The 21,992-nt window shown below is 48.0% G+C and overlaps 1 protein-coding gene across 4 annotated transcripts in view; it reads right to left on the bottom strand.

Moving 5' to 3' along the window:
• Positions 1-8,244: 8,244 nt before the first annotated feature.
• Positions 8,245-21,992, bottom strand: part of POLRMT (RNA polymerase mitochondrial) — a 48,782-nt gene continuing 35,034 nt past the window's right edge. For 2 of the 4 annotated variants that reach the window (XM_084826224.1, XM_084826225.1), the window contains exons 17-20: positions 21,193-21,291; positions 20,688-20,760; positions 20,166-20,257; positions 17,639-17,910 (exon numbers count right to left, since the gene is read on the bottom strand). In XM_084826224.1, the coding sequence (XP_084682350.1) occupies positions 17,700-17,910; positions 20,166-20,257; positions 20,688-20,760; positions 21,193-21,291 (475 nt within the window). In that variant the 3' untranslated portion in view covers positions 17,639-17,699. Of the gene's footprint in view, positions 13,495-17,638; positions 17,911-20,165; positions 20,258-20,687; positions 20,761-21,192; positions 21,292-21,992 lie in introns of those variants that run through there. The other 2 variants (XM_084826226.1, XM_084826227.1) reach the window with 2 other exon arrangements.

The following is a 21,992-nucleotide window of genomic DNA, read 5'->3' as shown; positions in this document are numbered from 1 at the left end:
GGGGGGGAGCGCTATTTGGGAACATTAAATGTAATGGGAATGAGCTCTCTGCAAGCAGAAAAGGCAAAGATAGGAGGAAAGTGGGAAGAATGGTGGGAGAGAGCAGGAAAGAGCAGGCGTGAGAAAGGAAGAAAGTGAGAGGCGGTGTGGTGTAGTGGTGAGCGTGCTGGTCGGGGATGGGAGAGACCCAGGTTCTAGTCCCCACTCCGCTGAGAAGTTCACTGGGTGACTTTGGGAGAGTCCCTGACTTCTCAGCTTAACCTACCTCACAGGGTTATTGTGAGGATATTATGGAGAGGAGGAGGTCCTTGTCAAGATCGCCTTGAGTTCCCTGGGTGGAGGGGCGAGATATAAATGTAACCAAAAACATTAAAAAGAGAAGCAAAAGAAAACAGACAGGAGAAAAGGGTAAGGGAGGTGAAAGAAAAGGATCTCGATGGAGAAACAAGGGAAAGAGTCAAGCTAGGAAAGGAGACTAGAGAAAAGAGAAGAAGGGTGAAATTCTATAATGGAAGGGAGCTGGTCTTTATAGTATTATATTCTGGGATATTATGTTCTGGAACGGAACAGTGGGAAAGAAAGAGCACACAGCCCCTCGCTATGTTTACTCATAAGTAAATCCTGCTGATTTCAGGGGGACATAATCCCCAAGCAAGCGTGCGCAGCGTTGCAAGGAAGCTCACTGACCAACAGTCAGCATGTCAAATTAGGATGAAGAGAAGAAGGGAATACCAGATCCCATTCTCAGAGATCTACTGATCGCCACGCTACTATGGTCAAATGGCGACTGAATTTGCCAAGAACCGCCACAATGGGCTAACGGGTCGCCTCTCCAGCCCAGAATTGCAGCTAATGGCATCCTAAAATTGCACCCCGCTGATCCATCTGTTTTCCAAATCATACCCGCTCCTGATTCGGACTGCTGGCCTGGAGAAAGACAAGTGGAAATCGTATTAGCGTCACAGCCCATAATACTCAGAGATGCAGGCCAGCCTAATTTGAAATGCAAATGCGGAGTCATTTTCAGAATTTGTAATTTAAAAAAAGGTGGGGGGAATCAGTCTTAGGTGGATGACATGATAATTTCTTCTGGAAAAACATCCCATTGCATTACCGTTTATTGCTGGTTTTCACTTTAAAAGCAGCAAGGGTTTGAACAGCTGTTAGCATCCTTAGGGCAGCCCAACGAGGCCAGCTGACCTTTGTTTGCATGTGTCAGCTCCCATTTTGCACACAGCAGAACTGAAGGACAGCAACTTGCCAAAGGATAGCTGGTAAATCAGTGGCAGAGTTTGCCTTTCTCCCCCAGTTGGAGCCCTTTGCAAAACAGCAGCTATGTTCTGAAGCCAGTATGGCGTAGGACTTCAAGGTGTCGCACCTCTTTCAGCTCAAAGGACGAATTTCAGAAAAGCTCGCAGAGGGAGCCCATTCCAGGGGCTGAAAGCAAGAGGGGCAGAGCCAAAAATAGCATATTTTCGTTTACTGCTGATGCGTAAGCGTTAGGAGAGGTATTTCAAATTTTTAGGATGGGGGAATGCCGGGAAACCACCAAATGATCGGCAGCTGGGGGGAGGGGGATTTGGCCTTCAGACCTGAGGTTCAACACCCCAGGTTTAGAATGTAGGATTGGGGTTGGGGAGTCCAAATCCCCACTCAGCTATGAAACTCCAGGATGACTCAGCTAACCAACCTCACAGGGTTGTTGTGAGTGTAAAACAGGGCAGTGGGGGAAGAAAACCATGTATGCCTCCTTCAGGGTCGGATGGGATTAAAATAATACGGTGAAAGGAATTTGCAGGTCTAAAAATGGGGTGAACAAAAGAAGCAGCCTGTTGCATAGGGATGCGATACGGTAGGATCATGTTGGGAAAGGTCTTCAGAGGTCATCTAGTCCAGCCCCCGGCAATGTAAGAAATCCATTGTTACAGCTCCCCTAATAGGTGGCCATCCAACCTCTGCTTAAAAACCTGTAATGAAGGAAAGTCCACAACCTTCTGAGGCAGGTGGTTCTACTGTAGAACTGGTCATACTGTAAAAATATCCTGTCTTGTAACTTGGACTCGCATGTTTGGGTCCTGCCCCTGGAGCCAGAGAAAACAAATTGTTGTCTTTGTGACAGCCCACCCAGTGTTTGAAGATGGCTATCCTTCGACCTGGTCTCGTGGGACTTGGTCTCAATTTTTTCTGCAAAATGTTGCAGCTAAATTTAATGTCTGATGCTAAACATGGAATAGCATTTAGCAACTGGCGACACTTTGGAATTCCTATTTGGGGAGATGCCCGAAATGGTCTAGAGGTAACCTCAATTGCTGAGGTTAAAATGTCTTTATTTTTAATCAAAAATACCTGTCCCGCATTTCCAGTTTTGAGGAAAGTTTCAGCTCGCATCAGTAACAACCAAACTTCTTTTAAAAGAAAAGAAAATTCTCCAGAAGACAAGAGAATCGTGAAAACAAGTTGTGTTCCACCACCGTAAGCAGTTTGCTTTCAGCCTGAAGACAATCACAAAAGGAGATATCCCTTGATGTACAAAAGATCCCCCCTAAATTTGGCCATGTTTCTCCCCACACACACACACATTTATATTCTAATGGTGTGCAAAACCCACTCTCCGGTCCAGGAAGGCCATAAGCCCCCCAAGACAGGAGATTTAGTTTTAATTTTTAGTTAAAATTTTAGTTGTCCAGTTTCGGTTTTAAATCTGATATTATATTTTAAATCTTCTCACTGCTGCTACCTTCTATTTGGTTAATATTTTTATTTTTTATACTGTCATTTTAATATTGTATTTTATCGTCTCATATTTAATGCAGGGAATCCTGCATTAGTGCAGGGAATGCTGATCAAATCTGCAGATGACACAAAACTGGGTGGGATAGCTAATACTTTGGAAGACAGAAACAAAATTCAAAGTGATCTGGATAGACTGGAGCGCTGGGCAAAAAACAACGGAATGACATTTAATAGGGATAAATGACAAGTTCTGCACCTAGGAAAAAGAAACCAAATGCACAGTTACAAGATGGGGGATACGTGGCTCAACCACACTGCAAGCGAGAAAGATCTTGGAATTGTTATCGATCACAAGCTGAATATGAGCCAACAATGTGATGTGGCTGCAAAAAAGGCAAATGCTCTTTTGGGCTGCATTAGTAGAAGCATGGCTTCCAAATCCCAGGAAGTACTAGTTCCCCTCTACTCAGCACTGGTTCGGCCTCATCTGGAGTCCTGTGTCCAGTTCTGGGCACCACACTTTAAGGATGCAGACAAGCTGGAGAGGGTTCAGAGGAGGGCAACGAAGATGATCAGGGGACTGGAAACAAAGCCCTATGAGGAGAGATTGGAAGAACTGGGCATGTTTAGCCTGGAGAAGAGAAGACTGAGGAGAGATATGATAGCGCTCTTCAAGTATTTGAAAGGCTGTCACAGAGAGGAAGGCCAGGATCTCGATCATCCTAGAGTGCAGGACACGGAATAATGGGCTCAAGTTTCAGGAAGCCAGATTCCAGCTGAACATCAGGAAAAACTTCCTGACCCTTAGAGCAATACGACAATGGAACCCATTGCCTGGGGAGGCGGTGGGCTCTCCCACACTGGAGGCCTTCAAGATGAGGCTGGACAGCCACCTGTCAGGGATGCTCTGACCTGGATTCCTGCACTGAGCAGGGGGTTGGACTCGGTCTTGTAGGCCCCTCCCAACCCTACTATTCTATGATACCATGATTTTAATGGTTTGAATCATTGCATACCATCCAGAGAACTTCAGCTTTTGGGCAGCATAGAAATGTAATGAATGAATGAATGGTGGGGGAGAAGTCTCCACTCTCAGAGGGAATCCCTGCTGTTTTATCTTTAGGGGGGAAGGCGAGAAAGTGGGAGACATGCAATAGAGATTTGTAAAATGCCTCGGGTGGAGATATTGGATCGAGGGGGAGGTTCTCCCTCACTTGTCATACTATAAGTGCTTGGCAGTTTTGAGAGAGAATAGAAGCCTGTCTACACATGATGGTATGATCTAACCTGCGGAACTCACTGCCACATGGTAGCCTAGTGGTGGACTGGACAAATTCAGGGGGGAGGAAAAAGCTACCAATGGCTACGAGTCATGATGGCTATTATGCTACCTTCAGAAATTACCAGTTGCTGGGGGACAACAGAGGGAGAAAGCAGATGCCTCAATGTCTCTTCCTTGTGGACTGCCTGGAGGCATTTGCTTTATTGCTACTGGAAACATGGCAATCGCTAGCTGGATATGTTTGGAGTTGCAGTCCAGAATATCTGGAAGACACTGGGCTGTCAAGGGCTCCTTGGAGGCCTCTCTCAGTCTAATCCAGTAGCTAAGTCCAGACACAGACAAAGGGATTCCTTTCAAAGCTTTATTCTTCTTTTACCACTTAACAACTCTACTGTTAGCAACTAGATCTGAGCAGCACAGTACCTATGCCCTAAGTTGGAACAGTTGGTCCCCGTTTGAAAGGGAATTACTGGCAGACCCCTGAAATTAAGGACTAGGGAGAGTCCCTCCCCTTTTCCCTTGGATCCTCTGGGTGCAGCCGTTGTTTGCGCGCCAACCGGGCACTACGCCTCCTTTCCGCGCCCTCCATCTGGCGCCGCTCTCTGCGTCGGCGTTGCGCATCCAAGTCTGCTTCCCGCGCTCTGTCACTCCCAGGACTGCTATCTAAGCTAGGAATGCCGGTTCTCCGTCAGCTGTTGGCCCTGGGAAAGAGGAGCGCGCTCCTCTCCCAGGTGCGACTGCTCTTCCTCAGAATCAGAACTACTCTGGGATTCTATGGGCTCAGTGTCCACCCTGACATGGGCTGGCAGAACCTGCCACAGAGCTAAGGGGCTAGTCTGTGTCCTCAACTGAAATTTGATTTATTGATTCGACACATTTGTATCCCGCATTTCAGCCAAAAAGGCGCCCAGAGTGGCTTACAATGAGGGGGAGTGTGACCGCTGCTGCTCGCGAGCTCACCATCTAAGAGACACGACATGAAAGGGGATTGGTGGGGAGGAGGAAAACTGAATTCAGCAGACGCATGTTCAGAACGATGCCTGGTGCCGAGAAAGTGGGTAGGGGGACATTTTTCTCCCTCTCTCATAATTCCAGAACCTGGTGGGTCGACATCCCATGAAGCTGATGGGTGGGAGATTCAGGGCAGACCAAAGGAAGGACTTCTTCATGCAATGGAATTCACTTCCTCAAGAGGTTCTGAAACCTCCTGGGAAACAGGATGGTCAAATAACACAACGCAGAGTTAAACTGTGGAACTCACTTCCACAAGATGTAGTGATGGCCACCAATTTGCATGGCTTTAAAAAGCCAATGCAAATTGGACAATTTCCTGGAGACAAATTCTGGACAAAATCATGCACAAATTCCTGGAGAAGTCTATCAATGGCTACCAGTCCTGATGGTTCTATGCTACCTCCAGTCTCAGAGGCAGTATGCCTGTGTACACCAGTTGCTGGGGAACATGGGCATGAGGGTGCTGTTGCACTCATGTCCTGCTTGTGGGTTTCCTGTGGGCAGCTCCCTGTCCTTCTGTCTCCTGGTCACACTGCAGTGTGACGGAATTCTAGCAAGTGGCACAGACAGATAATATAGATATTTATCATGAACACCACCTTTTTAGTGGATCCTGCTTTTCCCTGCAAATGGAAGCCCCCAAAAGCAACCAACAGCATCAACAGAATCAAATATATCAAGAGACACTGAGAGCCGGTGTAGTGCAGTGGTGAGAGCGTTGGCCTGGGGAGACCTGTGTTCGAGTCCCCACTCAGCCATGAAGCTCACTGGGTGACTTTGGGCCAGTCCCCGACAGCCTAACCTACCTCACAGGATTGTTGTATTAAGATAGAGAGGGTGAGGATCATGTAAGCTTCCTTGAGTTCCTTCATGAGGAAAAACGGCGGGATAGAAATATAATGCCTAAAATAAAATCTGAAAAAAGATACAATAAAAAATACTACAATTAACCAATAAGCTTTCCATTTATTATGAGCAAGTCCAACATTTGGCATCGACATGGCTCATGCCATCTCCACCATCTCTCTTTCTCTCTCTCTCTGAACCTTTCTATTGGTGGAAGAAGGATGCATTGGGCTGCATGCACTGCTGAGTTTGTGAGCCTATTTGGCTTTGCACAGCACATCCCACTGTCTCCCTTTATTGGGGCCGTCTGTCCTGAGTGCATATTTCGGTTTGGCCTGGCTGATAATGAGCACATAAGCAAGGAGGGTGGATTGCCAGCATGTTGGCAAGCATGCATGCATGTCCAAAGTGTGAGGGGGTGTCTCTCACTTGGATGCAGACAGTAAGAGCAGTTCTGAGCATGTGGGAAAGCAGACAGAGTGGGCCGTTTGGCTTGGAAGAGATGTGCCCAAGAGAAAAAAATCCGCATCAACGGGTGCATGAAAGGGAACAATGTTTTGTGAGCCAGGCTGTGTCTGCATGTGAGCAGTGGCTTCGGGACTGGCAAGAGGAAAAGCATCTTTGCAAAAGACTGTGGCACAATGGTAGACCCGTCTGCATGCAGAAAGTTGCAGGTTTGATTCCTAGCAACTCCCGGTAGGGCTGGAAAAAACCCTGCCTGAAACCCAAGAAATGGAGAGATGGCAGTGGGTGTGGACAAGACTGGAATAAATAGACCCAGGGTCTGACTCAGTCGACAGCAGCCTCCGATGCTCCCGTGTCTTCGTCTGAAACCTCGTAATTCACTTGCGGAACTCACGGCCGCAAGATGCAGGCGAGGTGGCCGATGCCTTTTTAAGGACCCGGTTTGCGAAGGGTGGGTCTGCCCAGTCCCCGTGCCCTCCTGCCGCCATTGCCAACCTTGCTGGCTGAGGCAGATGGGAGTTGCAGTCCGACACATTTGGAGGGAACCTGGTTGGGGAAGCAGTCCCTGCCGCAGAGGTGTCAAGCCTCTTTCAGCCGGAGGGCCAGAAGGCTTTTCAGAGAAGCCCGCAGAGGCTGCATTCCAGTGATGGGCAGGACCAAGGGGAGGGGCTGTGGCAATCTGGGAAACTGTGGAGAGCCCAGTAATCCAACTCCCAGCATGCATCATCATCAGCCATGCTGCCTGTGGTTCAAGAGAGTACTAGGCCAAAACATCTGAAGCACCCCCCAAGCAGCCCAGACCTGCTTTAGTTGCATTTGGACTCCAATGCCTATCAGCCCCAGCCAGCATGGCCAACAACCAAGAACGATGGGAGCTGCAGTTCAACATCTGGAGTGCCACAAATTGCCTGCCACTTGGCTAGACGATACCAAGCTAAGGGGGGCATTGTCTGATTTGGTATAAGGCAGCTTCCTATTTCAATCAGCCCTTTGTTCAGAAACAAGAGGACTGGAAGCTTGCTTAGGCTTTAGACAAAATAGAGTACCTGCTTTGCATGCAGAAGGTCCCAAATTCAGTCCTTGCCATCTCTACAGGGATAGGGGAAAGAATCCTTTCTGAACTGCCAGTCTGGACAGATATTCTCTTTATATATTACAATTTTGTGCGTGCATGCATGCATGCATGCATGCATAAATAAGCTAAATAGACAAATGGGCTGACTCAGTATAAAGCAGTTTTCTGTGTTCCTAATGGTGTTTAGGACATGCCAGATCATTCAATAGCTGTTGCATTTGCATCGACTTTTGCGGCTATTTGATCTTCACTTTTAAGGTGTATTACCGCTCAATCGGTTGCGAAATTGGCCCAAGGCTTCTATTTTAGGATGCTAAGGCAGGATATAAATATGTCAGTTCATCAATAAGTAAACTGCAAAGCCCTGCCCCGCTCACCGATTCTGTTTCTTGGTCATGTTGAAACGTGATGGAATATTAGCAACTGGGATGGATGGATAGACAGACGCTATCAAGCAGTGGTGGCATCATTTATAAATGGTGTTTAAGACACAGGCATTAGTACATCCCAGTCGTTTTTACTTCAACTCCCATCAGCCACAGCCCACAAAGATGACAGGAGTTGTAGTTGAAGGTCACCAGGTTGAGGAAGGTTGCCTTAGCAAATAGAGCAAAATATTTATTTATTTATTTATTTATTTCATTTCTATACCGCCCAATAGCCGAAGCTCTCTGGGCAGTTCACAAAAATTAAAACCAAACAACACACAATAAAACAATTTAAAATATATACAACATTAAAACCACAATACAACCACAATAAAACCTAGCAGTGGTGCAGGAGTTTAAAACACAGATTTAAAACAGTAAAGATAAAAATTTAGAAAGCTAAAATGCTAAAATGCCTGGGAAAATAAAAAGGTCTTCACCTGGCACAGAAAGGAATACAATGTAGGCACCAGGCGAACCTCACTAGGGAGCTCATTCCAGAGCCGGGGTGCCACAACAGAAAAAGCCCTCCTCCTAGTAGCCCCCCGCCTCACTTCCTTTGGCAGGGGCTCACGGAGAAGGGCCGCTGACGATGATCTTAAGGTGCGGGCAGGCACATATGGGAGGAGGCGATCCTTCAGGTAACCTGGCCCCAAGCCGTTAAGGGCTTTGAATGTTAACACCAGCACTTTGAATCGGGCCCGGAAATGGACTGGCAGCCAGTGCAGCTGGAAAAGTACTGGCGTAATATGAGCTCGCAGGCCAGTCCCTGTTGACAATCTTGCTGCCCTATTTTGGACCAGCTGAAGTTTCCAGACCGTTTTCAAAGGCAGCCCCACGTATAACGCATTGCAGTAATCCAGATGAGAAGTTATCAGAGCGTGGATAACTGTAGCTAGGCTATCTCTGTCCAGAGAAGGGCGTAGCTGGTATACCAGCTTAAGCTGATAAAAAGTGCTCCGTGCCACTGAATTCACCTGTGCCTCAAGTGACAGTTCTGGATCCAAGAGCACCCCCAAACTACGAACCTGATCCTTTAGGGGGAGTGCAACCCCCTCCAGAACAGGCTGAATATCACCTAGCCGGGCAGACGAACCACCCGCTAACAGTACCTCAGTCTTGTCTGGATTGAGTTTCAGTTTATTAGCCCTCATCCAGTCCATTACCGTGCCCAGGCACTGGTTCAGAACAGCCACTGCCTCACCTGGGTTTGATGAGAAAGAGAGGTAGAGCTGGGTGTCATCCACATATTGATGGCACCTCAGCCCACACCTCTGGATAACCTCCCCCAGCGGTTTCATGTAGATGTTAAACAGCATGGGGGATAAAATAGAGCCCTGTGGAACCCCATGGCACAATTGCCATGGCACAGAGCAGTAATCCCCCAGCACCACCTTCTGGAATCGGCCATCCAAGTAGGAGCGGAACCACTGCAGTGCAGTGCCTCCAACTCCCAACCCAGACAACCTATCCAGAAGGATACCATGGTCGATGGTATCAAAAGCCGCTGAGAGGTCCAGGAGAATCAACAGGGTCGCACTCCCCCTGTCCCTCTCCCGGCAGAGGTCATCCCACAGGGCGACCAAGGCAGTTTCCGTTCCAAAACCAGGCCTGAAGCCCGATTGAAATGGATCTAGATAATCCGTTTCATTCAATAGTGCCTGGAGCTGTCCTACAACCACCCGCTCCAGCACCTTGCCCAGGAAGGGGATGTTGGCCACTGGCCTATAATTGTTAACATCCTCTGGGTCCAGGTTAGGCTTTTTCAGGAGTGGTCTAATTACCACCTCTGTTAAAGCGGCAGGCACCACTCCCTCTCTCAAGGAGGAATTTACAACCTCCTAGACCCAGCCAGACAACCCCTCCTTGTTTGATGTAATAAGCCATGAAGGGCAAGGGTCAAGCACACAAGTGGTCAATCGGACTTGGCCAAGCACCTTGTCCGCATCCTCAGGCCTCAGTAACTGAAACTCATCCAATAAATACAGACCCAGAAGCACCAGAGTGCTATAGCAATGGTTTTTAAAAAAATGAAATCACATTAAAAACCTAATTATAGCACAAATGATACGCTCCCCGAGTTCCATTCCAGATAGCTAATTGGTGTGCCTTTAAGCAGTCATGTTCTAATTTTAGCGGCTGTCGAAGTATAAAACACCACAGCTTCAAAGTCAATTAAGCACCCAGTATCTCCTAATGCAGGGATGGGGGCCTTCCAGGAATTATGGGACTACAACTCCCATCAGCCACCACTGGCTATGCTGATGGGACTTGCAGTCCAACAACACCTGGAAGGCCACATGTTCTGCATCATTTACACATCTAAAGAAATGTCCATCTGGCTTTGCAACAGCTATCCATGCCTTGGTTCCACCACCACAGACTACCACAGTGCGTTCTGCGTGGGGTTATCCCTGAAGAGTGTCTGGAAGCTTTTATTGGTGCACAACGCAGCACGTACGCTGCTTGATTTATTGGTTCCTGATTAGCATATGAGCTGCGGTAAAGGTGTCCCCCTTTATCAACTGAAGGGATGTGAGCTTTCTTTGTATATTCTTTCTGCCTCCATGTATTGCCGTTGCGTCCTTAATAAACTGTTGAACTGATCCATATATGACTTGTCTCACTTCAGCACCCATGAATCTAGTTTGATTGGGACCTAAGTTAATCAGGATCCCAGAAATCAAAACAGTTGCTAAGCGGTGCATGATATTGAGACCCTATTACAGCGGTCTTGAAAGACCTGACAGCTGCTTTCCAGGGTCAATTTTAGGTGCTGGTTTTAACTTGGCAGGGACCACCTGTCTCATTCTGAACCTGCCCAGGTATTAAGATCTGCAGAAGCCCTTTTGAGGGCACACATAAAAGGGCTTTCTCCTGTGTTCACCCCAAACTATGGAATGCGCTCCCCTAAGAACCACAACTGAGCCCCACTCTCTCGGCTTTTGGAAAGAGCGTGACAATGCATCTTTTTAAAATCTAGCCTTTCAAATGATGCAGTTTTCCCATTTTACTGTTTTTAAGGTTCTTGGTTTTTAAAAAATTATTATTGTGTTAGTTTTATTGTTTTAAAGGGCTGTACACAGCCTTGATGGCTTTTGAGCAAACATATTAAGAATAAATAATAGTAATAAAAGAAATGGGAGCCTATGGAACAAGAGAGAAGAAAAAAGCCCACCCCCTCCAAGTACAACTTTTCAGAAACTTCAGTCCCAGACAGGCTTGTTTCACATCGAATCCTGGCTTCCTGCAACACAGTAAAAGAACAGGCCACCTTCGCCCTCCAGTTGAGCCGAAGGAAAAAGCCAAAGGGATGACACCCTTTGGCATCGCCCTTTCGGTGCCGACTCACTACCAGACCGCTTTAAACAGTCCTCCTGCCCTGGAAACAGGCCTAGCTGGAGCAGAAATGGTTTGCTCTCGGGGGGCACTTTGCTGGACTTTCTGCCCCCTCTCAGGGGCCTGTTGTCACCCAGGTTGACGTGGCAAAATGGCTACCACTGTTGTCCACCTCCCAGCCAGCAACTGTCCCTCTGGTATCTCCCTGCCACCCAGCGTGTGCCGCAGGAACATATGATCAGGCCATCAACCCCAAGGGGAAGTTTTCAGTGTGAAAGAGTCAAGAGAGAGCCCCCCCGCACACAGGGTGTTCACTGTCCTGGGCGCACCTCTCCTGCCTGGAAGGAGGCAATCAAAGCAGAGACTTGGTCAGAGACCCTGGCGGACCACCCTGCAAACATCGGAGCCAACAGCCTCCTGATTGCACCCCACGCAGAGATGCAGCAGGACTGCCCGACCCCCAGAAAGGACTGGACTGGGAGAAGGTCCACGCACTGACTCTCGCAGAGATACAGCAGGCAACCTCCTCTCTCAGCTGAGGAGTGCTTTGGGTTCACAACAGCCTTTATGAAGCTTATTTCCCACACGGTACATGGATCAAGAATGGCCATCACCAAGGCCTGCCACAGATTTCAAACGTTTATTTTATCTACAGTCATTTAATGGCCTCCAGGTGCATTAGAACAGGCTCCCTGGGGGTATTTGCCAAGCCAAAACATAACCGTCCCCATAAAAACAGGCAAAGGCGGGGAGGAAGTAGAGAGAAGAAAAGTAAGAGCATGTTGGGGGGGAGAACAAAGTCCCCACAGGGGACGTTTTGGGCTCGATCCGCACTTACTGACAGTGGGGAAGGGGGCCGCTCCTTCCCGTGCTGCTCTGATAAAGGAAGAACGTGGGAGATAGGGTGACACCAGGAGAACTAACGAAGTGCCATTCGCTGGAGCAGGGGCGGTGCTCTTGCCCTGGTCTTCCCCCAGAAATACTTCTCCACCCGCAAGGTTTCTGCACCCCGTTGCTGTCATAAAGCCCAAATCTTGGAGGGGCCACTCCGAAAAAGCCCAGGAGCTCAGACTTGATCCCTCAAACCGCATCCAGCTGGTCAATTCTGACAGCAATGGTAATTCTTTGTCAAATTGTTGCATTTCAAAGTCAGCATGCGGGGAGAGGGAGGAAGCTGGATAGCATCTCGCAGTGGGGTGGATCTCTCCCTGGTACCAAATTCCTACCCCTGCGGGAAAATGACCCCGGGACCCTCATCCGGTAAATGGCCGTTCCCATCTTGGCACGATCGGGGAACAGATGGTTATCAAGCGGGCCCGCTGAGGTATCCCTTCTCCATTCCGCTGGCGATCCTGCCGAGGGAGGCCAACAGAAATGAGGAGGCAGCTCTGGGGCTTGTATCCAACGTTAGTCAAACTTGAGTCCCATGCATTTCAGTGGGTTTACTCTAAGTAGGATGAACACGGGATAGAACCCCAGGATTGAGAGAGTGGACAAAAATAACGGTGTCCCCAGGGCCTCCTACCCTGCAAGGGCCAACATATCTCTCCATGTTTCTGGGTGTGGGGCTTAAACACAGGCAATGGAAAAAAATGCAGCCAGTGTTGAAATTACCAGGGTGGAGGGCAGATGTAGAGGGAGGCTGGCTCTATTCCGCTTCGTGATGTCCCTGTGGCTCCTGTTTTAAGACGACTAGGGAGGGGGGATCCTTTGGCTACAACCAGAGTGCACTGAGAGGTCAGGGGGTTGAGCATATGGATTTCATGAAGGGTCCCCTCCTTGAGCATGCCTGCGCCCTGCAAGCACATACTAATTCAAACACTGGCATTAGCATTCTTATAGGGAGGCCGAGAGGTCAGCGCTCAGATCTCGCTCCAGGTTGTGGGTTTGGGGCTCCCTGACCCGCAACAGAGCTGGCTTTTGGCACACGCAGGCCCTCGGACTCACGCTTGCGGGCAGCCCTTTGCATGAGCTCTTGCCCGGGGCGGGAGGGTGTCATGGGGGCTGTCCCGGTGCTTGGTAACCTTAAAACAGATGCACACAGTGCCCGTGGCCGGGCCTTGCTGTAAGGATTTGCTCCCCCTAGGAGCATGGGGTGAGGAGAGAGAGATCAAACACAGCGTCTCCGGTTCGGTCAGGGTGATGCCTGTGAGGTGTTCCCCGTTGCTGTCGCCACAGAGGTAGAACGGCCCAGTTTGAGCCCAGCGTAGATGATGTGGACAAAGCTCCAGCAAATGGTTTCCAACCCAACCACTCCGAAGGTCAGCTGAAGAAGTAAGTCGATTCCTTCACCTTCTCAAGGTCGAAGTCACCTGGGGGAGAGGGGGCAGGTCACTTGACTGAAAAAAAACAGCTCTTTTGCAATGGTAACTTTCACACGTGCACCCATAAAGCTACCTTCAGTGTCACCTATGGGGACTGAGGGTGGGGGGAGGGAAGAGCCATTTGGAATCTTCTGGAATCTTCCATTTGGAACCTTCCAAACCTTCCAAATCTGGAATCTTCCATTTGGAATCGGGAATCTTCCAGAGGGGCCATTTGGAATCTTCTGGAATCATCAGGACCTCTCTTGTCTACACTGTCCTTTAGTGGCCAAACCAAAAGCGGAATGGCAGCCAGAAAGCCGGCCCAACCACGACGCAGGGCAAAGCAACCCTGTTTCAGGCGGCAGGGTTGGTGAGTGGCAGGAGGACAAGGCAGGCACTGGTCTCTGGATGGTGCGGAAAGACTTTTGAACAGACTACCCCTAGCTGCTTCAGGCAGAAAAACATCTCTGGCCAGCACCAGGGAACCAAGGATGAGTTTTAACTTTAGCTCAGCCTTCCCCAACCTGGTGTTTTCAGATGTTCAGGACTACAGTTCCCATTGGCCCTATCCAGCATTGCCAATGAACAGGAATTATGGGAGATGGAGTACAAAACATCTCTAGGACACCAGGTTAGGGAAGGCAGAGCTAGGCCATATTTAATTGTTTCCCCCCACCCCTAAAACGATAAAAAATAATAACTTTTTTTACTTTTACTTTCCCATCCCTTTTTCCTTGTGTGTCGTGTCTTTTTAGACTGTAAGCCTGCAGGCAAGGGACTGCCTTGTTTTACTGACTGAATGTAAACCACTCCGGGAGGTTTTTTGCCTTAGGAGCAGGATTAAAAAAACAATCAGATAGATAGACAGACAGACAGGCAGACAGACAGACTAATTAACTGGGCACCCTCCAGATGTTTTGGAATTCAACTCCCACAAGCCGCAGCCAGCATGTTCAATGGTCAAGAATGCTGGGAGTTGTAGACCCAAACATCTGGAGTGCACCAGGTTGGGAAAGGCTAAAATAACCCACTTTATTGTACTTTTTTATTACATCTTTCAATCAAGAAAGAAATAATCATAGTGTAAATACAAAAACAAATTAGAATCAATACAGACCAAGTGATTTAGCAGCAGTGGATATTTTAACAACCTGACAGAATGAAGGATGATTCAGTTGGGGGGGGGGGTTGCGTTTAAACGTAGGGTATTTTCCTCTGTTCATTTCTAAGTGTTAAGAAACTATCTTTAGTATTACTGTATACTGAAAGTCAAATAAACTATTAAAAGGAAAGAAACACACAAGGCACAAAACACCCCCAAAACATTAATAAAAGGCCACAAAAAATGCACAAATACAGCATAAAAACACAACCAGCAAGGTTTTAAAAATGCATCTAATGCCCAGACCATTAAAAACAAAATCACAGAAACTGTCCCCTCTTAAAATTATATGTTATATGTTGTTTGTGTTGTGTGCTTTTATGGAAATAGCTTTTCAACTTTTTATATTGTATTTAATGTTTTAACTTCTGTAAACTGCCCAGACATCTTCAGCTATGCGGCAGTATAGAAATGTAAATAAACAACAGAATATAATAAGTCATCTGCTGGGCCTGGAATACAAAAATATCTTCCTGTCTTATGAAGCAACCAGGGGAAAAAAGGATGCCAGAGAAATAGGCAGCGAGCCACAGAGAGCCTAGGGAGAGCCGTGTTTGACTGCAGGGGTGCTACAGGGAACAGGACACACTGGGGCCGTGGGAGTTGGGAGGTAGCTACTGAGCCTTTCAAACAACTCGGTGGATGTTCCCTGCTTCCAGTGTGACAGATCTGAGGCCAAGTGGGGTTCCCAGCTATTCTCCAGACAAAATATACAAAGCAGGAGGGGCTGTTTAACCAGCGCCCATTCAGATAACCTGTGGATCATGTGGCACCAAGCCAGAAGCCAGACGTGGCACCAGAAGCTACTCCAAGATTTGCTGTGTTGAAAATGAGCTCATGAACAGCCTGAGCCCCTCTCGGATTGAGCAGAGATGCCCCTGCTCTGGGCTCCCTCATGGGCAGAAGCGAGATCTACTGGGCAGGAAGCAGATGGGGCCTTCCCTGTGGTAGCACCCCACAGTACAGAAGTTGAAATCACAGAGCTGGCAGGGGAATTGGCACCCCCCTGCTCGAGTCGTCTTCCATCTGAAGATGGGTCGTCGCCTTCTCCTAGCTCAGGGGCCTCAGCCGGGTCCTTCTCCCAGCCTTGCAAATAAATCCACACTTGGTCCATGCTGAACAACAAGAAAGCGAATCCTTTCTCATCCACGCACTCCCCTACCTGTCCACCAGAGGGCGATCGTCACGCAGGATACTCCATTTTGAGGAAGCTGGCTATTTAAAAAGCCATTTTCCACCAACCGAGAAAAAGAAGCGAGAAACATCCCAGAATCTCAAGGCCAATTTTGTTCTCAGCAGCTGACTTTTCCCGTTTTGTTTTGGGGTGTCTCGCTTTTCGACGGGTTCATTTGTGTTGCGTATCATCGATAACTTCGTCTTCCGAGCTCTTCTGGTTCTGACTCCCAGCCGCTCCGGGAGACTTTTAGTGGAAAAGCTCAGAAAACAAGGAAGGCTCACGAAAGCGTTTGGATCCGGAGGGAATCCAGTCGAGGAAATCCCTCGGATCGCTGAATCGATTCGTCTTAACTAATGTCAGGTGACTTTCCTCAACCTGGCTCCCTCCAGATGTTGTTGAACTGCAACTCCCAACTCCCCAACTATGCTGGCTGAGACCGATGGGAGTCGTAGTCCAAAATATCCAGAGGGAGTCAGTTGAGAAGAGGCACCAGCTGACTTGAACTGGGGGACAGGGGAACTCACGCTCTGCGCCACCGGGTGGGGAAAATGGTTGACTTGATTATTGTTACTCTACACCTGGGGTGCAAAACCCACAGGCCCCAAAACTGGATCCAGCCTCCCGGGGGTTCCCCGGAGTCTCCACCCCCTTCCCCTGGCTCCACCCCTTTCTGCCCAATCACCGAGTGTTTGGTGGTTTCCTGGGGTTTGAACCTTTTGCCCCGCACTCTAAAAAGTTGATAGGACTTTCCTAAGGCTTAGTGACTGGGAAGAAGAGATGTTAGCAAAACTAGGCTGGGTTTTTGAAATTTGGCCCCTGGGATCATAGAATCACAGAAGAGTAGGGCTGGAAGGGTCCTACAAGACCATCTAGTCCAACCTCCTGCTCAATGCAGGAATCCAAGTCAGAGCATCCCTATCGAATCACAGAATAGTAAAACAGAATAGTAGAATATTCTACTAATCATAGAATAGTAGGGTTGGAAGGGGCCTGTAAGACCATCCAGTCCAACCGCTTACTCAATGCAGGAATCCAAGTCAGAGCATCCCTACAGAATCACAGTATAGTAGAAAAGAATAGTAGAATATTCTACTAATCACAGAATAGTAGGGTTGGAAGAGGCTTACAAGGCCATCGAGTCCAACCCCCTGCTCAGTGCAGGAATCCAAGTCAGAGCATCGCTGACAGGTGGCTGCCCAGCCTCGTCTTGAAGGCCTCCTGTGTGGGAGAGCCCAGCGCCTCCCTAGGTCATTGCTTCCATTGCTGTATTGCTGTAAAAGTCAGGAGGTTTTTCCTGATGTTCAGCTGGAACCTGGCTCCCTGTAACTCCAAAATGGAATTCAGGCGAAGAGGTTCGACAAGCCTGGTGTACAGCACCACTCCATTAATGGTGGGTGTCGGTTTGGCCCTACTGGTCCTAACGGCCTACTGGATTCTGCCGGATCCAGATCAGCCATGATGAATTAAGATTAGTCTTCAGGGTTGTTGTTTTTTAAATTTGTGTTAGTATGTTTTAAAATCCTTGCACCACGCCACTGGCTTTTACTTGGGTTTTCACTCTCGTTTTATTCCATTTCAATCCTTTTAATGGTTTAAATGATGTCTTCTTACGTGATGGCATGTTCTGGTTTTAAGTCCGGCTTCGTAAACCTAAACTCTGCATGTTTCGGCAGAAAACGTTCTACGTCTCCCACAGGTGCGCATCGTCAAAGGACACGACACACAAGGAAGAAGGGATGAGGAGAAAAGAGGAAAAAAGTTAAGGGCGCAATCCTATGCATGTTTAGACAGAAAAACATCCTACAACTCCCAGCATTCTTCAGCCAGCTGTGCTGGCTGGGGCATGCTGGGAATTCTAAGACTTTTTTCTGTCTAAACATGCATAAGATTGCGCCCAAAGCTGTTTTTATCCAGGAAGGCCTCTGGCATGTAAACTGGGACTTCCCGCATGCAAAGAATGGGCTCCACAATATGCTCAATTCTCAACTCAATATCCTCCATGCTCTTACCTTTCTCAGGGACGTTAGACAGCCGATTCACCAGCTTCCAATACTCCGGGCTCTTTTTATTCTTCCACTTAACCCTGGGGATGGGGAGCAGGGGGAAAGATATGAAGAATTAAATCTCAATGCAAAAAAAAAGTTGTGTCACCCCGCTGGAGACATCTCGCTGGTTCAAACGGCAAGAAGGAACTGGGGGGGGGGGGGGAGCCGTGGAAATCTAAAGTCCTAGAAGCAGGGCTAGGCATCTCAGCACCCTCCAGATGTTTTGGACTACAACTCCCATCAGCCACAGCCAGCATGGCCAATGGTTCTGAACTGCAACTCCCATAATCCATGACTGCCTACCCTTGAATTACAGCATCCAAGACAATTGGGAATCTACCTGACTTTATGACATACACACACAACAATTTTGTAGGTCAGCTGACCGCGTCACATGACGCAACTGTAAGTCAGGTGACTACCTGCCAAAAGGGCGACCACTCCCCCTTCTCTGCCTCCACTGCACCCAGATGGACTTTTGCAGATTTTAAGCTAACATTTGGTTCTGTTAAGTGATGTTATTTTAATATTTATTTCATTTATCTCCCGCCTTCCCCCCCACCCACAAAAAAAAACTGGCGCTCAAGGCAGCTAACAATAAAAGCAAGATTAAAAGCAAAGCCTTACTTTCAAAAACGCTGTAAAAACAAATCATATGTGAACCTCTTAGGGATTTCATTATATTTAGCAGTATAGAAATATCACAGAGAAATAAATATATAACACAGCAATAAAATGCAGCCACCCTGAGCACCATTTTCTTAGTATATCAAATAAAGAAACAAAAGAAATAAAGAGAACCGTTATGGCTGTTTCTGGTTATAGCTGCTTGAATTGCTTTGGTGTTGCATGGCCCGAATTTGGGGTGGGGGGGTATTCTTAAAAAGATATATATAGATTGATCTATTTCTGTTTTACGGAGATGGTTCTGAGAGTTCCCAGAAGCTGGAAAGGAGATGAAAAAGGTTATAAACACACACATGAACTAAGCCAAGATGTTACTGCAGAGGTCTGCTCAGAAAAAGTTCTGCCTTATTAACCTGAATTATTATTTTTTTTACTTGTTTAGAATATTTCCATCCTGTCCTCTGACCCATATGGACCCACATGGAATCTCTCCATCTATGACAATATCAATCAAAACAAGGAGCAAACTGATTCTGTGTTGCTCCAGAGGAAAGGAGCTGAACCCAGCCAGTTCAAAATGGCAAAGAAGGGGATTTCGACTCAATGTTAGGTGCAAGCTGTCCGAGGGTAGAACCATCCGCCACTCCTTTGTGGGAGGTTCTGAAGTGGAGGCTGTAGAGCAACCTATCAGAGACAATGTAGCAGTGGTTTTTCTTCATCGGCAGGGGGCTGGACTGGATGACCTCTGGGATCCCTTCCAAGTCTATGATTCTACTAAAAGCTGATAGGTTGAGGGCACATTCATGTTTTTAATGTATTGTACAGCACCCAGAGAAATTCAGTGATGGGACAGTTTAAAAGAACGATCAGGGTGCAATCCTATGCATATTTAAACATGTTTAAACCATTCCTGCTTCCTGGTGTACAATCTAAAAGGAAATGACACACAAGGAAGAAGGGACGAGGAGGGAAGAGGAAAAAAATTCAGGGCGCAATCCTACGCAGGTTTAGACAGAAAGAAGTCCTACGACTCCCAGCATCCCCCAGCCAATGGAGGTTCTACACCCCTGAATGAATTGATTTAAAAATGTCCAAACTGGCTAATCGGCAAGTCTGTTTTTAAAAATATGTACACATATTTCATACAGTCACTTATCAAAACTGTAGATGGCAAGGGACCCCATCTTAAAAGAGGCATTCTTCCTTCTCACTCACAGGAGAGACAGCCTTTACCATGGAACACATGACTTGAGAGTAAGACTTACTCCTGAGTAAACATGCCTAGGACTGTACCACACACAATCCTGCATGCATTGTCTTAAAACAAAGGAAACTGACGCCTTGCTTCAGAAATGTTGTTTTGACTCATGTACGGACAATCGCGCTATTTCTGATGCTTTTACTGTGAGTGGCAATCATTTTGTAGCCAAAACAGCACCACCCATGTGCAAGATGTAGGTATTAGCAGGCTGGTGGGAACCCCAGGCTTAGCAAAAGTAAAAAACACAAATCTTTAGGAGAAAAACTGCCCAGGTGGAGGAGAACCCAAGAAGATGCCAATAAGGACTGAGCAGGCCAAGGAGTGCTGTCTGAACACTGGGACAGAAAACTGGGGTGTGGAGAGAGTAAGGAAAGCAGCACAGGGAGGAAGCAAAGTGATACTCACGGAAAGTCGGTGCAGTATTTCTGCAGCATGAACTTGGACAGATCTTCCAAGATGGGCTGGCTGTGAAGCTCCACAAACTGCTCACGACATACCTGGAATAGGGAAAAAGATATTTGGGGCAGACAAATGCCAAGTAAGACAAACTTTGGCTACAGATTGGCTAGAAAGGGTAGCAGTGCCATACATAACTCAGGCAAACAAAATCAGGGCGTTTTTAAGGCCCATTTCAAAGCCTGCACTGGAGGCATATCGCTTGGGAGTTTCACCAGCAGAGGGCCACCACCGAAAAGGCCCCGTCTCTCAGGCCCTGCCATTCTAACCAATTGTACAAGGTAATTTCAGAATATAGGCAGGTTTGTATGGGCAGGCCCAAGGTGGGCCCTCCCAAGACTCTCTTGAAGTTCATTGATCCAAAGAGCTCAGAAGCATGTTGAGCACGGGAGGCTTTTAAAAGGTCAAACATTCCGGCAACTGCTTCTTTGTCTCGTGGTCCTGGAAGGATCTGGTGGGGAGCAGTCTTACCTGATTCATAACGTCGACTGTAAGCGCATGAGTCCAATAGCAGTCGTGCACCGAGACGAACGTTAGCCCTTGCCTAGGAGAACCCGAAGCAAACAAGTCATGCTCCCGAACCCCCTGTAGCGCCCCCTTCCCCAAGCTCCATCCGTTCCATAATGGAATGGAACCATAACCAGCTTTTTCAGCCGTTCTTCCATCCACAGACGTGGCGGGCTGGCTCGGGAGAATGTATTTCCTTCTTTAAAACATCTGGCCACCTTTCAGGGCAGAAGCCCTCCCAAGGCGGTGTGTAACAATAAAACACATAAAACTGGTATGATATTAAAAACGATAAAAATAATCAAAACAGTAAGAATACAAGAATAACAGCAAGAAAAAAAGAGCAAGAAAAACAGCAGGAAAAACAGCAAGTAAAACAGCAGGAAAAGAGCAGGAAAAACAGCCCTGTGCCAAGCGACAGAACCGGCCCTTGCCGGGCCGGCCCAAAGACGCCCTCAGCCGTGCTTACCTGTGGCAGTGCAGCGCCGTCAGCATCATGTGGGTTGAGTCCAACGAATGGATGAAGTTGGGCGGGAAGGCGTTTTTCTGTTTCACTGTGTTGGGCTTCCTGCAGGGAAGCACAAGGAGAGGGGAGTGGAACCCCAGGCCTTCATGACATGCCCCCGCCTGTCACACTCCTCCGTCCTCTCCCTTCCCAATCAACACACTCCAGGAAACAAAGCTCCAGGCTAACACTACCTTATTGGTTAAGGACCAGCTTCTTTACAAATGCAGATACTAGGAAACTCTCAGACTGCAGCGAACCAGCTCATCCACACATCTACAAATATCAACGGAGGAGCCAAAGCAGAAGTTAGGAAAGTTGCCAGCAGTCTGAGCAAGAACTTCATGGCCAGACTAGCTTCACAGGGACGCCCCTCCCTCAGGGTGGCTCCATCCTACGTTGGCTTCCCCAGCCTGGGAACAGCGGCCAACCTGGCGGAGCGTCTGAGCCCCGCCTCTAACTTTTCCCGCTTCGCTCTGCGACAGACCCTAGCGTCCCTCAAGTCGTGCCCCTCGCCCTCCTCCTCCTCCTCCAACAAAACTTGAGTTCTCCTGGTGGAGGAAGTGGGGAGCTGCTCAGCCTGGGCCATCTGTGTGTCAAGGTCTTGGGAAGAAAGTCTCCCCATATCTGGGCTCACTGGGGAGGCTGCCTCCCTCTGTTCTGGCTGTTCCCATTCTGATTCCAAATCTGAGCTGGCAGACATCGCCACATGCTCAGATTCATTCCTGACACAGCCTCACTCGCGTTTTCCCTGAACATTGCTT

The sequence above is a fragment of the Heloderma suspectum genome, chromosome Z (assembly GCF_057233095.1).
Source record: "Heloderma suspectum isolate Gila_16-S chromosome Z, 16-S_ref, whole genome shotgun sequence".
NCBI classification, from domain to species: Eukaryota; Metazoa; Chordata; class Lepidosauria; order Squamata; family Helodermatidae; genus Heloderma; species Heloderma suspectum.
The sequence above is the reverse complement of the archived record's forward strand: the minus strand, read 5'-3'. Positions and strand labels throughout refer to the sequence as shown.